The sequence below is a fragment of the Dysidea avara genome, chromosome 9 (assembly GCF_963678975.1).
Source record: "Dysidea avara chromosome 9, odDysAvar1.4, whole genome shotgun sequence".
Classification (NCBI taxonomy): domain Eukaryota; kingdom Metazoa; phylum Porifera; class Demospongiae; order Dictyoceratida; family Dysideidae; genus Dysidea; species Dysidea avara.
The window spans coordinates 27,153,298-27,166,506 of NC_089280.1; the positions used below are offsets into that span (position 1 = coordinate 27,153,298).

At 38.4% G+C, this 13,209-nt stretch overlaps 1 protein-coding gene across 2 annotated transcripts in view; it reads right to left on the bottom strand.

The window, feature by feature from the left end:
- LOC136267136 (endophilin-B1-like) overlaps positions 1 to 13,209 on the bottom strand; it is a 43,956-nt gene that overhangs the window by 7,544 nt on the left and 23,203 nt on the right. The window contains exons 1-2 of one of the 2 annotated variants that reach the window (XM_066062207.1): positions 2,924 to 3,062; positions 1,276 to 1,405 (exon numbers count right to left, since the gene is read on the bottom strand). The exons of the other annotated variant lie outside the window; for it this stretch is intronic. Coding sequence (XP_065918279.1) covers positions 1,276 to 1,405; positions 2,924 to 3,010 — 217 coding nt within the window. The 5' untranslated portion in view covers positions 3,011 to 3,062. Of the gene's footprint in view, positions 1 to 1,275; positions 1,406 to 2,923; positions 3,063 to 13,209 lie in introns of those variants that run through there. 2 annotated transcript variants of the gene reach the window in all.

Below are 13,209 nucleotides of genomic sequence, written 5' to 3' on the forward strand. Positions count from 1 at the left end.
CATCATCTAGTTGAGTGAGATCATCAACTTGTGTCAAACTGTCATCAAACAGTGAATGCTCTACATTATCAACTAGTATCCTTGACTAATACAGTAATACTGACATCACCATTGCCACTACTCCCTTGTATGCTTTACATCAGCACGTTTACACATGATTTTGTCAAGCAATTCAAAGTGCTTTCACTCTTTCCTTCCCTTTCCTATTTGTCTGTTGGTCAGTTTTCATATTCTTAATCTTTTGTCTACATTGTACCCAGTGTCTTTCATAGCCTAATTCTGCCATTTTTCTAGCTACCTTCTCAAGGACAGTTTTGTGCTCCATCAAGTTGGTGTTGAATCTTATCATCACTCCAGATTGTAATTAGAACTTTTACTTCACTGTTAGTCCACAATAAACCTTAATAAGCCTCAACTCGCCATAGTTAAACTGGATTAACAGTTGTCACCTGTCTACACTAATATTCTAAGTGGTTTTAAACAGCTTTAAACTACCTGCTAAGGTGGTTTAGCTAAACTACTTTGAAGTCGCCTCAAACCATTTTGGAATGCGTTTACACTAGCACTTGTAAGGTTCTGAAACCGGTTTAAGACACTAGTGTAAACAGGGCCTATAGTGATCACCCTTCATGGTTTGCAGTACACTGGTGATTGCATCATTCTTCCAGCACTTAAAAGGTTACTTAATCTGATTGGCTAATTATCATACCATTTGTTGTTGTACTTACAAGGCTTCACTTGTCAGAATTCTGATTGGCCACTAAAAATATCTACATTTGTTGCACTTAAAAGGTTTCTAATGTCAGCTTATTTCATTGGTACATTGCTTTTTTGAAAGGCTTTTGTGATTGTTATTTATTGGCTTCTTTACAGTACAATTACAGAAACAAACCATGTGATTTGGGATTAATTGCACTCCTACTATTGGGGCTAATGTATGGCACACTAAATCATTATGTGATTGTATGCTAAATTAATATTAGAGTGAAAAATGAGTAATCCATGCATCGTGAAATTTGTTATTCTGCAAAAATTACATATCTCAAAAATTTGTATGTATGTAGTATTTTATTTATTTATTTATTTATTACTGTGTAGGACTCCATCAAGGAGTATAACACACAGATACAAAAACAAAATCAAAGTAAATTCAGATGATTTAACAAAATGTCCTTAAAACAGCCATGTAGACAGTGAACCCATCACACACGTAATGACAAATTACATCATTGATGCCAGCTGTATAATAACACAAATAATGTTTCCTTGACTTACCTGAAACAGGTTCAACAATATATGTCACAAAATTTAACATTTTTTCAGTAGATGATTTGATCTTATCAAACTGTTTTAAAAGTGTTTCCAGTTCACTGTCATAATGTGTCTTCTCCATCCATCCCATTCGCTGTTACAAAAAAACCATGTACGCATACAATTGCTGCTAATACACATAATAATATTAAGTACATCTTAGGCCATCCTGAATGAAAATGCAGAGTTTCCCATCCTCTTTTTCAGAGTAGATACCCATTGTGAATGATTGTTGTCACATGAAGGCCGATTTTCACAGTTAGTTTACCCTGTAAGAAATTTAACAGTAAACTAACAGATGGGACACTTCAGTTTACCTTGTGATTTACTTCAGAGTAAACTAACAGTTACTAGTTGGTTTACTCTGACTGTGAAGTAAATCACATCAAACTTGGCCAGTGAATTTTATTTTTTTTTATTTATTATTAGCACTTTACAGTGACCAGCACTGAAAGTGACAAACACCAGATCAGTATTGCCTTGGTGAAGATGAAGAGGATGTTTTAGCCTCAACAAACATATATGCAGAAGACTGAAAGAAGCATTGGAGACATTCGATAGGCATTTTCTAGTTCAAAGAAACCGGCATTATTTTTCAGACTTGGTGGCATGGTGTCATCTGGGGAAGCAGCCCACCCAGCGCTAGCTGTAAATATCAATGGGTACCTGGTGTTTACTGAGGAAGGAAATACCCAACTGTCCCTGTCTTGTGTAGTGGTGTTGGAGTCATTTTGGAACTTTTGGTTCCATGACCTTTCTCCTGGACAGTCCTCCTGCGAGTTACTATCCCTACCCCAAGAGGATTTGCCTACACAAGGCTCAAGTGCCTGAGTGTGTAGGAAATAGGCAGGGCCCCTATTAAGCTATTTCACATCTTGTGAAAAGCTTGGTGGGGAGGTATAGGGGAGGTATAGGAAATAGTTGACAATAGACATATGGAACAGTAGTATGTAGTTAATTAGACTATATGATTTAGGCCAATAATGTATGAATGTTGTAGTACATTATTCTATTGCATTGCGTGATGTTAGCTAATTATCAACCTAGTTATCACAGAGTGGTCCGCTGGGCGGCAATAGTTTCACATGGCTACTGTAGGTCTTGTTTTGCTTTGTTGTTACATTTGCATGAAGGACTTTATATATTGATTGATATCCAGTAACAACATCTTGGTACAATTATGATTCAAAAACTTTTCCTGGGGGAGTATATATGTCCCACACTAACCATGCTAGTTAGTTATAAAATGTCAGTATTGTATTTTTCACTGTACAGACACCTCCATAGAGTACGACAGTGATCATTCTAAAAATCCTACAGTTTTCCACTTTACAGGCACACAAGCCCTCTTTCAAATTATTTTATATTAGGTATATTTGGACCGCAATCATGGCAATACACAGCACAACTGGATACTTTCGTACTTCAAACACTATTTATTTATTATTTTATTATTATCAAGTCTACCAGTTGGGCACTATATGTGTATCCCTCCCCCCAATCCCCCTGTCTCAGCCTAGGGCTCTCGAGGGCTAACTAGCTGTACTAAAAAAAAATTTTTTAGCCACTGGGTTACGACATAGACTATTAGTTCATTGCATGAAGGACTGACCTGCTTAACCCGGGTCACTACGCTTCCCAATGTCCAGCCCGAGGTAGCGGTCTCTGAGGCAGTCGTACCTTCAGACTTCGTTGCCATTTAGCTCGAGATTACGTAGCTCAGGAAAATCGCGCAAATTTCTGCAGCTTAGCCGAGAGCTTAGCTACGTAGCTACATATATGACAGCTGGTATGCAATTAATAGCACAAGTATGCAAGTTCAATCACACTTTCAGTATTAATTTGGACTGCTATTCTGAAACATAATATCATAGGCCGGCTCTTGAAGAACATCATCTGTGGCCAAGTAGGTGTATTAAGAACCTCGTTAAGAACTAACTACAGTAGCTGTAGCTATTGTAGTTGTGTTCACAGTTTTGTAACTATTGTTGGTCGTTTTGTTGCAGTTGATTGAGTAGCTATAGTTATTAAACCAACCGACCTCCCATAACTACTGTGCAGCCAGCATGCAGAACTTGAGGAAGGCCCAAGACAAGTGAACACTTTCAATATTTGAAGTAGGTGAGCCTTCTGCATTCAGTACGTACGTATAGGCCAGTGTTCAAGTGTAATACGAGGTACTGAGTTTCAATATAGATAGAAAACCATTCTCATTGATGAATAACATAGTCACTGAAGATACAAAACTAGTAAGTGAGTTGGTCCTCGGACACACACAGCTACGGATAAGGCAGCAAAATGCCACACAAGTGGGCGTGGTAAGGAAAAATACAGCAAAAAAAAACAAACAAACAAACAAACAACCCCCCCCCCCCCCCCCCCCACTATACTACAATAAGAAAAAAATAGGAATTTTAAATTATAGTAGAGACAGTGTATGGTACTGCAATAAAAAGCACCGAAACAAGCTGGATCAGATTAGTACGTAATGTCCAAATAAAACAATAAAAAGTGAATATCCCTACTGTGCATTTTGAGTGTAGCACAGTAGGGATATTCACTTTTTATTGTTTTATTTGGACATTACGTACTATTCTGATCCAGCTTGTTTCAGTGCTTTTTATTACACTACTATACACTGTCCCTACTATAATTTAAAATTCCTAATTTTTTCTTATACTTGTTTGTGAACTTTTTTTTTGCAAGCTCATGACTACTAAATACCCTGGAAACCAGTCACAATATATTATAGAGTTAATCACAGCACTATATATAATGTAAGCAATCAACTAGCATAACACATGTGTACCACTATAGCTATAAATTGCTAAACTGTAGTAAGTTGGATTCACATAACTAAACATAGTGTTGGTCATGGCAAAGAAATGCATTTAGCTTGGCGTTTAGAAACACAAGCAACTTTGCCAGTTGTACGATAGCTACCACTCTAATGCAACATTGCTACATGCAAGCAATTAAGACTTGCCAATTAAGAGGTGCGGCAGCTGTTTCCATCACGAGTCATCATCCTTTACTGTGAGGGATAAAGAATCACGATTGAAATGGCTGTCACGCCCCTTAATTGGCAAGTTTTTAAAATCATTTGCATTTGCGTGTATACAGTACGTGGTAGCTACGTTCTATCATAGATTATGTTTCAGGTGAAGCGCCATCTGCCAAAGTTTTTTTTTTTGCTAATTTTGCAATAGTGGGTTTTCTCCAAACTATTTTATCACCAAAGTTTTTACTATACAGTATCTACTGCCAACTTTGCATCCCTACTATACAGTATTATCATATTGTAGGTCAACGTTCAAACTTTCCCCAACTGTTCTGGACAATCTCTTGCCATGAAAATTCTTCTTGAAGAAGAAATTGAAACACCAGCAGTTAAGTCAAAAATCTATCTGCAGGTTGGTTTAGTGACCTGATCTCACTTTGAATATAGTGAACACAGTTCTGAAAAGATGACAAAGATGATGGCAGGTGCAATGGTCTGAAATGGTTGTATAGTTAGATTGTGTCATAAAAACAAGGAACTGTAGACAATTGAATTCTGACTATAGCTCTTGGTACTCTCTCTTCTCTTGTTTTGATCTCTGGTAGACTGGAGATATTTTATGGGATATGTCAGTTCTAACAAGGCCTCTGAGTTGCTTCTTTCATTGTAAAGAACAATATCTGGATGATTAGGTGTAGTAAGGAGAGAAGGAGGAATCATTGCTTGAGGAGAACCACTTGCACGCATACCAGGTAAACCAGCATAAACTGAGACTGTGCTTGGTCCAGAAAATAATTTTAACAAGTTTAGTAGTCACACTCTTTGTTATGACGATAATTATGTAAGGCGACCCTGTGTCAAGGCACTGAGACAGCCACCCAAAACATGAGCAGTGGTAGGCTGAGTGCAGCCACATAACGTGCACTTCGTCCCAATTTTTCAAATTGAGTGATGTGGGTAGGGAGTGAGAGGCGGCACAGGGAATAAACAAGAATTGGCCTGGGTTGCATCCAAGCAATAATCTATCCCAAGTCCTTCTAGTGTCACAAAATCCTTCAGTTTACCTTGGACAGATAGTGTATTCAGGTGGTTATCATAGTATGAGTGTTCATCAGCTGCAACTAATTTCTTTGCCTGCAAGTAAAGGTGGCAAGCCATTGGAGGGGTATTAATATTATTGTGAACAGGCTTTAGGCAAGATGGAATAGCCAGCATCCTATATTTGCAAATAGGTATCCCTAAGCCATCATATATTTATGTTATGATCTAGTTACTAGTAGCTAGCTACTGTAATTTCTGTAAATCAGGAAAAGTTTGGCATAGAAAATTTTTGTGTATTAAAATTTTGAAGCAGCATATTTTTGTCACAGGCAATTTTTTGACAGAATAACTATACATTAGTCTAATATTTGTATGCACAAATTATTTGTGTAGGTGAAAATAATTCGTCATTTTAATTTTCGTTGATACAAATAGGGATCCTCTGAAAATACTCTAATTACAAGTGCATGTGTTAATGTTACAGGCAGTTACAGGTATATGCAGGTACTGACACTCGATTCTGAATTATCGGCAAACATACCGTATTATTGGCACTCTATTACCATTATATAATGCTTCAGTCATCATCAGTTTCACAACAAAGTGCTTGTTTACTACCCCTGCATGCATTCCTCACAACTAAAAGTTTTACTAATCACACCCATTAGCTAATCATTGAAAAAAACATAGCAAAATTATTTAAGAATGAATACATGCATTTTAAAACTCAGAGGAAGTGGTCTCTTATGTCGCAGAAGTCCATAAACACACTGGTTATCAGGAGAAAGATCAGAAGTCCTATCACTTACAACGTTGTATCTTGTACCTGAAAGAGTGGAAGGACAATGCAATAACTCAACAGGAGAAATCAATGCATTACCAGATGATTCACTGTCGTTATCACATTTGGAACACTGGATCTTTGTTTGTATAGCATTAATGTACATACTGAAGTGCACTGAACAGCTACTTCATACCTCTCTATTTGATGATTGCTTCTGCTTGTCATGAGCAACGTTTATTTATTTATCTGGTCCTACAGCCTGTTTAAAGTTGTTGCAGAAAATATGTTTGAAAAGGTAGAGAAAAGAGAGAAAAAATCCTTGACTGGACCTGGGCATTTGTTTTAATCATATAAACTTGCTTTCTGCTTTTGTCATACCCTCCCACTGAAGCCATCTGACTGTGAACTCTAATGTGCAAACAAGCGACTTCATCATGCACACATCATGTATCTATTTTGAGTAGTTAACCTTATATGTTTTGTAATTCATTTAACTTATTGTATTCATATACTTGTAATTGCCTAGTAACCATATTCTTTTTACTGGTCTTTTGTCCTTTTGTATCAATCTACCTGCAAGTTGGAGCAAATATTTTAGCTTTAGTTTGGCAACCTTACAATTGGTGACCCTAACAGAACACTGCTGTAGCTATTTTCCGCTATCATGATGTCTCAACCAGTTGACTCCACCAATCCTGATGCTCAACTTCAAAATCAAGTCCAACCTCCACTGGCTCAAGTCTTACTTCCACCACCTACACAAGCAGCATCCAGATCAAGTTATCTCTGTTTTGGCTGCAGGATATGCAGCTCTGGTTTGTCCAAATTGAAGCCACGTTTACGACATGACACGTCACTGTCTGCAGAACCAAGTTAGATTATGTGGTTACTTCGCTCACTCCAGAATTTGCAGTAAAAGTTCTGGGATCTGCTACTTAACTCTCCCGATGAAATACCATACAAGGTATACACTGAACCAAGAACTAACCAAGAGAATTTCAGCCTCTGCGCATAGATGTCTGCAACAACTTTTGATGGCAGAGAAGTTGGGTGACCGCAAGCCTTCATAAGTACTTCGACAGATTCAACAGTTCCTTGGAGACAAAGCCAATTGTGTGGATGCTACAATTATGTGCACGTTGTTCTTTCAATGTCTCCCAGCCAACGTCCATATGGTACTCACACTGTCTGCCGAGAGCTCAATCTGGATTAGCCAGCACACCTTGCAGATCATATTCTTGAAGCTTAGCCCATACCAATTGTTGCAGCAACAGATAGCATCACAACGCTTGCCAAGTCAGTGATCTCACTAAATGCCTAACTTCTACATTGACATACACCATCAGCAAACTCTCACAATGCTTGTATTCACCCAGTCCATGGAGGGGATGCCAACAATCTTCTACTCCTTTCAATGACAACTGCAATCTCTGCTGGTACCACTTGATGTTCGGTGATCAAGCCAAGAAATTCCAAGCTCCTTGCAAGAAGCCGGGAAACTTTCTATGCTAGCCGCTAGCAGCAACAAGACCCACTGGCCAAACTCTTAGTCACCCACTGACTCTAAATCCTGCCATCGTTTTCTGATTGACACAGATGCTGAAGTCAATGTCATCCCTCCTCAAACAACTGGAGTGTAAGAACAAGCAGGACTGCTCTAGTCTTCAGGCAATCAATGGATCCTCCATTGCGACTTTTGGCACCAGATCTTGGCTTTGAATTTAGGACTATGATGTGTGTTTCGATGGATATTTGTGATTGCGGACATCTGTCTGCACTCTGATAATTGGAGCTGATTTACTCAGAGATTATGGGTTTTTCTAGTCAGCATGAAAAAGGGAAGACTTGTTGACATGATGGAAAATCTTCAAACACAAGGTACCATAATCATGTTGAATCTTTATGCCCCTCTTTTCACCTGCAGCAGGACAGTACAGAATATGATGCCTTACTGGCCAACTTTCCTTCTGTCACAAAACCCTGTCTACCTCCCCAACCAGTGAAACACAATGTTACTCACCATATCAACACAACCAGCCCTCCAGAAACTTCTACCTGACCATCTATGTATCACCTGTCAGGAGTTTTAACATATGCTAGATCAAGAAATCATCCAACCTTCTAAGAGTCAATGGTCCTCTCCTCTTTATATGGTTCCTAAGAAAACTCCTGGTGATTGGCAACCCTGTGGCGACTATAGAGCTCTCAACCATGTGACTGTGCCAGACCAATACCCTATTCCTCAAATACAGGACTTTTATTGCAACCCTTCATAGTAGCACCATATTCTCCAAGCTAGACCTGGTACATGCTTACTATCAGATTCCTGTGGAGCCAGCAGACATACCAAAGACAGCTATAACAAGGACTTTTTGAATTTACATGAATGCTTTTTGGACTGAGGAATGCTGCACAGACATTTCAATATTTCATGGACCAAGTACTACGTGGACTGGACTTTTGCTACACTTACATTGATGATGTGTCTAAAACCCCAGCAGACCACAAGATACACTTGCATCTTGTTTTTGAATGTTTTGTGCCTTATGGCATATTAATCAATCCTGCTAAGTGTGTGTTAGGTGTCAATCAAATACGCTTCGTGGCTTATCACGTCAACAACAAGGATGTGCCACTCCCTGAGCAAGTACAAATCATCAGAGATTTTCCTCAACCTACTTCTCTGCATCAGCTGAGGGAGTTCCTCAATTTCTATCATTGATTCATATCTCGATGTACTGATATCCTGACTCTACTCAATGCTCTGTTGAAAGCTACACCTAGAAACAGCTGGACCCTTTTATGGACTACTAAAGCCACCACTGCATATGAGGACATTAAGGAGGCACTAGCTAACGTAACACTTCTTGTGCACCCTAAGCCTGATGCCCCTATCAACATCATGACTGATGCATCTGACATTGACATTGGGGCAGTCCTTCAACAACATCTTGATGGAAAGTGGTGCCCCCTCTCTTACTTCGCTCAAAAACTATCACCAGCGGAGCAACGGTACAGTACCTTTGACAGAGAACTCTTAGTAGTCTACTGTTCCATCTGCCATTTCAGATACTTCTTAGAAGACTGTGAGTTTTACATGTTAACAAACCTTAAACCATTACCCATAGTCTCAACTCAAAGCCAGACCGTCACACACCATGCCAAGTTTGACAACTGTACTTCATTTCCCAATTCACCACTGACATTTGTCACATCGCAGGAAAAAGGAACCCAGTTGCCGATGCTCTATCACATCTTGGAGAAGATTCAGCCCAGATGAATGCTATCACACCCATTACAGACTCTACTGTGATGGCAAAAGCTCAACCCAGTGAATCTGACCTGCAAGACTCACACTTACCAGACTGTACCCAGGGGTGGTTCTAGGATTTCTAACATGGGGTATCCAGTCGTAGTAGGACTCAGATGCAGGGGTCCTGGCAAGATTGTGATTTTTTAATGCTTGAAATATAATAAAACTTGATGGTTTAAAACTACCATACACACTTGGTCTTCTGATCCTCAAACTATTATCTCATGCCATCACTTTCTGATTGCTTCTTGGAACTTCTGCATGCATGGCAGAATTGCAATGGTGTCTTGACTATAGCTTATCAATTTTACTAGAATCTTAGAAAGAGTACAATATGTACACTCTATCTAGCTATGTTAGGTAAGTATGCAGTCCATTCATACTCATTAAACTATGTTCAATTAAAAGACCAATGTCCTCTACTAATATTCTATATAGCTAATCTTGTAGCAAACTTAAAAGTACTAGGTAAAATACAATCTTAATTTAGTACTTAAAACTTCTTTTCATCTGAGGTAAAGCCTCCTTCCAATTAAATTACTGATGAAAGTTGTTTGCTGCCCTTGTGACTACTCACTGAACCATTGCAGTCAGGTTGCTTTAGCTAGTGCTAGCTGACCAATAGTTAATGGATTATGGATAGGTCAATCTATCAACTAAATTCTTACTATACATGAATAGTTTATTTAGCTAGCAATAGCTCACTAGGCTAGCAACAATTATAGGCTAGCAACAATTATTTTGACATTTTAATCAGTGAATGTTCTATTAGAGTATTTCACTACAAAGTGACTGTTCTATTAGAGAGTATCGATCTAGAGCTATTCAACTCTTTGTTTCTAGATCTTGGCATTTGTCCTTTGTTATCACTACTACCATCATTGTTCAAATTCTGCATGTAATGCACTAACTATATACTGATTAAATGATAGGCATTAATTAGAAGTTCAAAACTTGGGATGTGATCCTTTGGAAAGTACTATATTACCTTGAAGGAAGATGTTGTATCTGTGATAAATCCTGCTAGACGTGTGCCTCACTCATTACTTGACAAACTAAAGCAGTATTTGGATATCAATCTCCAGTGTGGAAAGTTGACCAACCCACTGACTGGGTACACGGTCTAGTGATAATTGAGAAGAAGAAGAATGGCACTCTCTGCTTATGTTTAGATCCAAGAGATCTTAACAAGGTTGTGAAACACAAACATTACAAAATATCTACAGCTCAAGAAATTTCAAGCCACCTTGCTGGCAAGAACTTGCTGGCAAGAAAGTGTTCCGGCTCCACTCTTGACCTCAAAGGTGGCTGGTACTGTTTCACTTGTATGCCATTTGGCCATACTTCTGCAAGCAAAGTATTTCAAAAGAAGAATGAGTCTGCCTTTGAAGTAATTGAAGGTGTACACATAATGGCTGATGATATCATCATTGCAGCTACCACAATGATGATCGATATTCTAACTGTGTAGCTGACTGCTAGCTAGCTAGCTATTACCTGTCTACTGTAAACTCTACCTGGCATGGCATCCCTACACCTTTATTGTGTGAGTACTGACCGGTATGCTAGAACCACTGAGCCACCTAAGTGACCTAAATGCTGGCATGCCGGCATGCTATTTATTGTGTGTATTATTAGCACGTTCTGTTTCATTACAAATGTCTATTATTGATGCTTGCATTGAACAAGATTACTTTGTGAGGCTGCTACTACAAAGTAGCAATATAGGCTTGCCCCTTCAATACTATGCATTCACCTGGTAATATAATGAATTAGTCTCATGAATACCACACATAGCAGTTCACTGGGGGGGTTGTAGCAGTTGCACTGAAGCCATCTGACTGTGAGACTGTGAACTCTATTGCACAAACAAGTGATTTCATCATGCACACACTTTAATTATCATGTATCTATTTTTAGTAGTTAACCTTATACTCTTAACTTATTGTATTCATGTACTTGTAATTGCCTTTTGACCAGATTCTTTTTACTGGTCTTTTGTATTTCTTGTGTATATATGTATTGTATTGTACTGTGATCAGCAATCTACCTGTGAGTTGGAGCAAATATTTTAGCTTTGGTTTGGAGACTGGCTTATATATCCTTGTGTGCCAATTTAGTCTCAATCTTCAGTGCATGATAAAGAGGGCTCAGGTCCATGCAGGACTAGTACTGTGAACAACCCAGCATATGAGCTATCTTCCACTAGCATCTATCTAGGAAATTGATTTTACTGTTTATCAACTCTTGCCCAACCTTATAATGGCATCAATGACAGGTCTGCCCACTGCTTTCACTTCCTAACAATAGATCATTGTTAAGTTCTATTACTTTCACTTGGCACACTCTATGTTGTGAAGCTATTTGCCAAACAAAACTGTAATTAATTGTGATATGATGTTGCATTGGCTAGTATCACATACATTGCCATCCTACATAATAGATTTCATCAGCACATATAGTGGACTTTATTTAGAGTCAGAAGTAGTGATGCCTTTCTTCTTTTTGCATACTATAATACCATATCTCGAGTAAAGTATGTCGTATCAGTTGTCATATCCTTGTTGGTAGTCTGCAAATGATTACATTAAGGTTTGTCATGTATATGGTATCTAATTGACAATCTGGAAGTGTGGCATACTGAACATATCTTCATTGTCAGGGGAGAGTCACTAAAATAGTAGTGTCCATGTAAAGAAATCATCAACCTGTTTTTGATGTAGCATTCCTCTTAGTCTTATCCTTTATTTCTGTGGGTTTTAGCTATGTGATGACAACAAGTTGTGGCATGGGACACTATGAACTATTTTCTCACAGTAGTTACTGTGAAGTACATATTAAAAATGTGGTGCGTTCCCAATACATGAAATGGTACAACTTTGAAACAGGATTTGCAATGTAGAACCTTAACTGGACTGGAAACTTGTTGATATATGCTAATTACACTGGAAACGATCTTAGCTAACTATTGCAGTGTGTCCATGTATAGGCTAGACAAGAGAGTTATTAAGACAAAAAGACCTTCACTTTAATTTCAAAAGAAGGTTTAGCTAGACCTTACATATATAAGATATGGTCATTCAAAGTTTCATTTTAATTTCTTTGATTTTTTCTTCTTATGCCATACGGGGGATGGGGGCTACAGGGGCTTCAATTTCTTTTCACACACTTTGCAAAAAAAATCTATAAAACACAAACATGTAACTCAATTGCTGCAATCTGTGGCACAAATGAAGAGCGTGTAATGGTGGATTCACCCACCAAGTTTGCTGTGAATCTGAGGAATATCCAAGGAGTTATGAGCGTTTATTCACATTAAAAAAATCAAACTTCTGTCACGGCTACAGGGTAAACTCAGTATAGGAATAACTTGAAAATTGGTGTGTAGATAGGCTGATCATTGTAGCAATACCTTTTCATAGTTTGAATAACAATAGAGCTATAGCGACAAAGTTATGAAGCAAAAAACCTAACAAATGTAAAATAGTGGGATTGAGATACTCTAATAGAGCAGTCACCACGGGGTAAAAAAGGTGTACAAAAATGTCGAGAAAGACCTTACCAAAGTTCGAACCGGGACCTCCATACCTAACACCTGCATCCTTAGCCACTGAACCACTGCTACCTTGGCTGATCACCTCACTTAATTTCTACTGAAATATCTAGTTGATTTCTTGGCCGCCACCTTTGATTTCACAACTTTTTTCACCCAGGCTTTTAAAGACCGCACCATTTTTCACAGCTTGGCTGTTTTTGTGT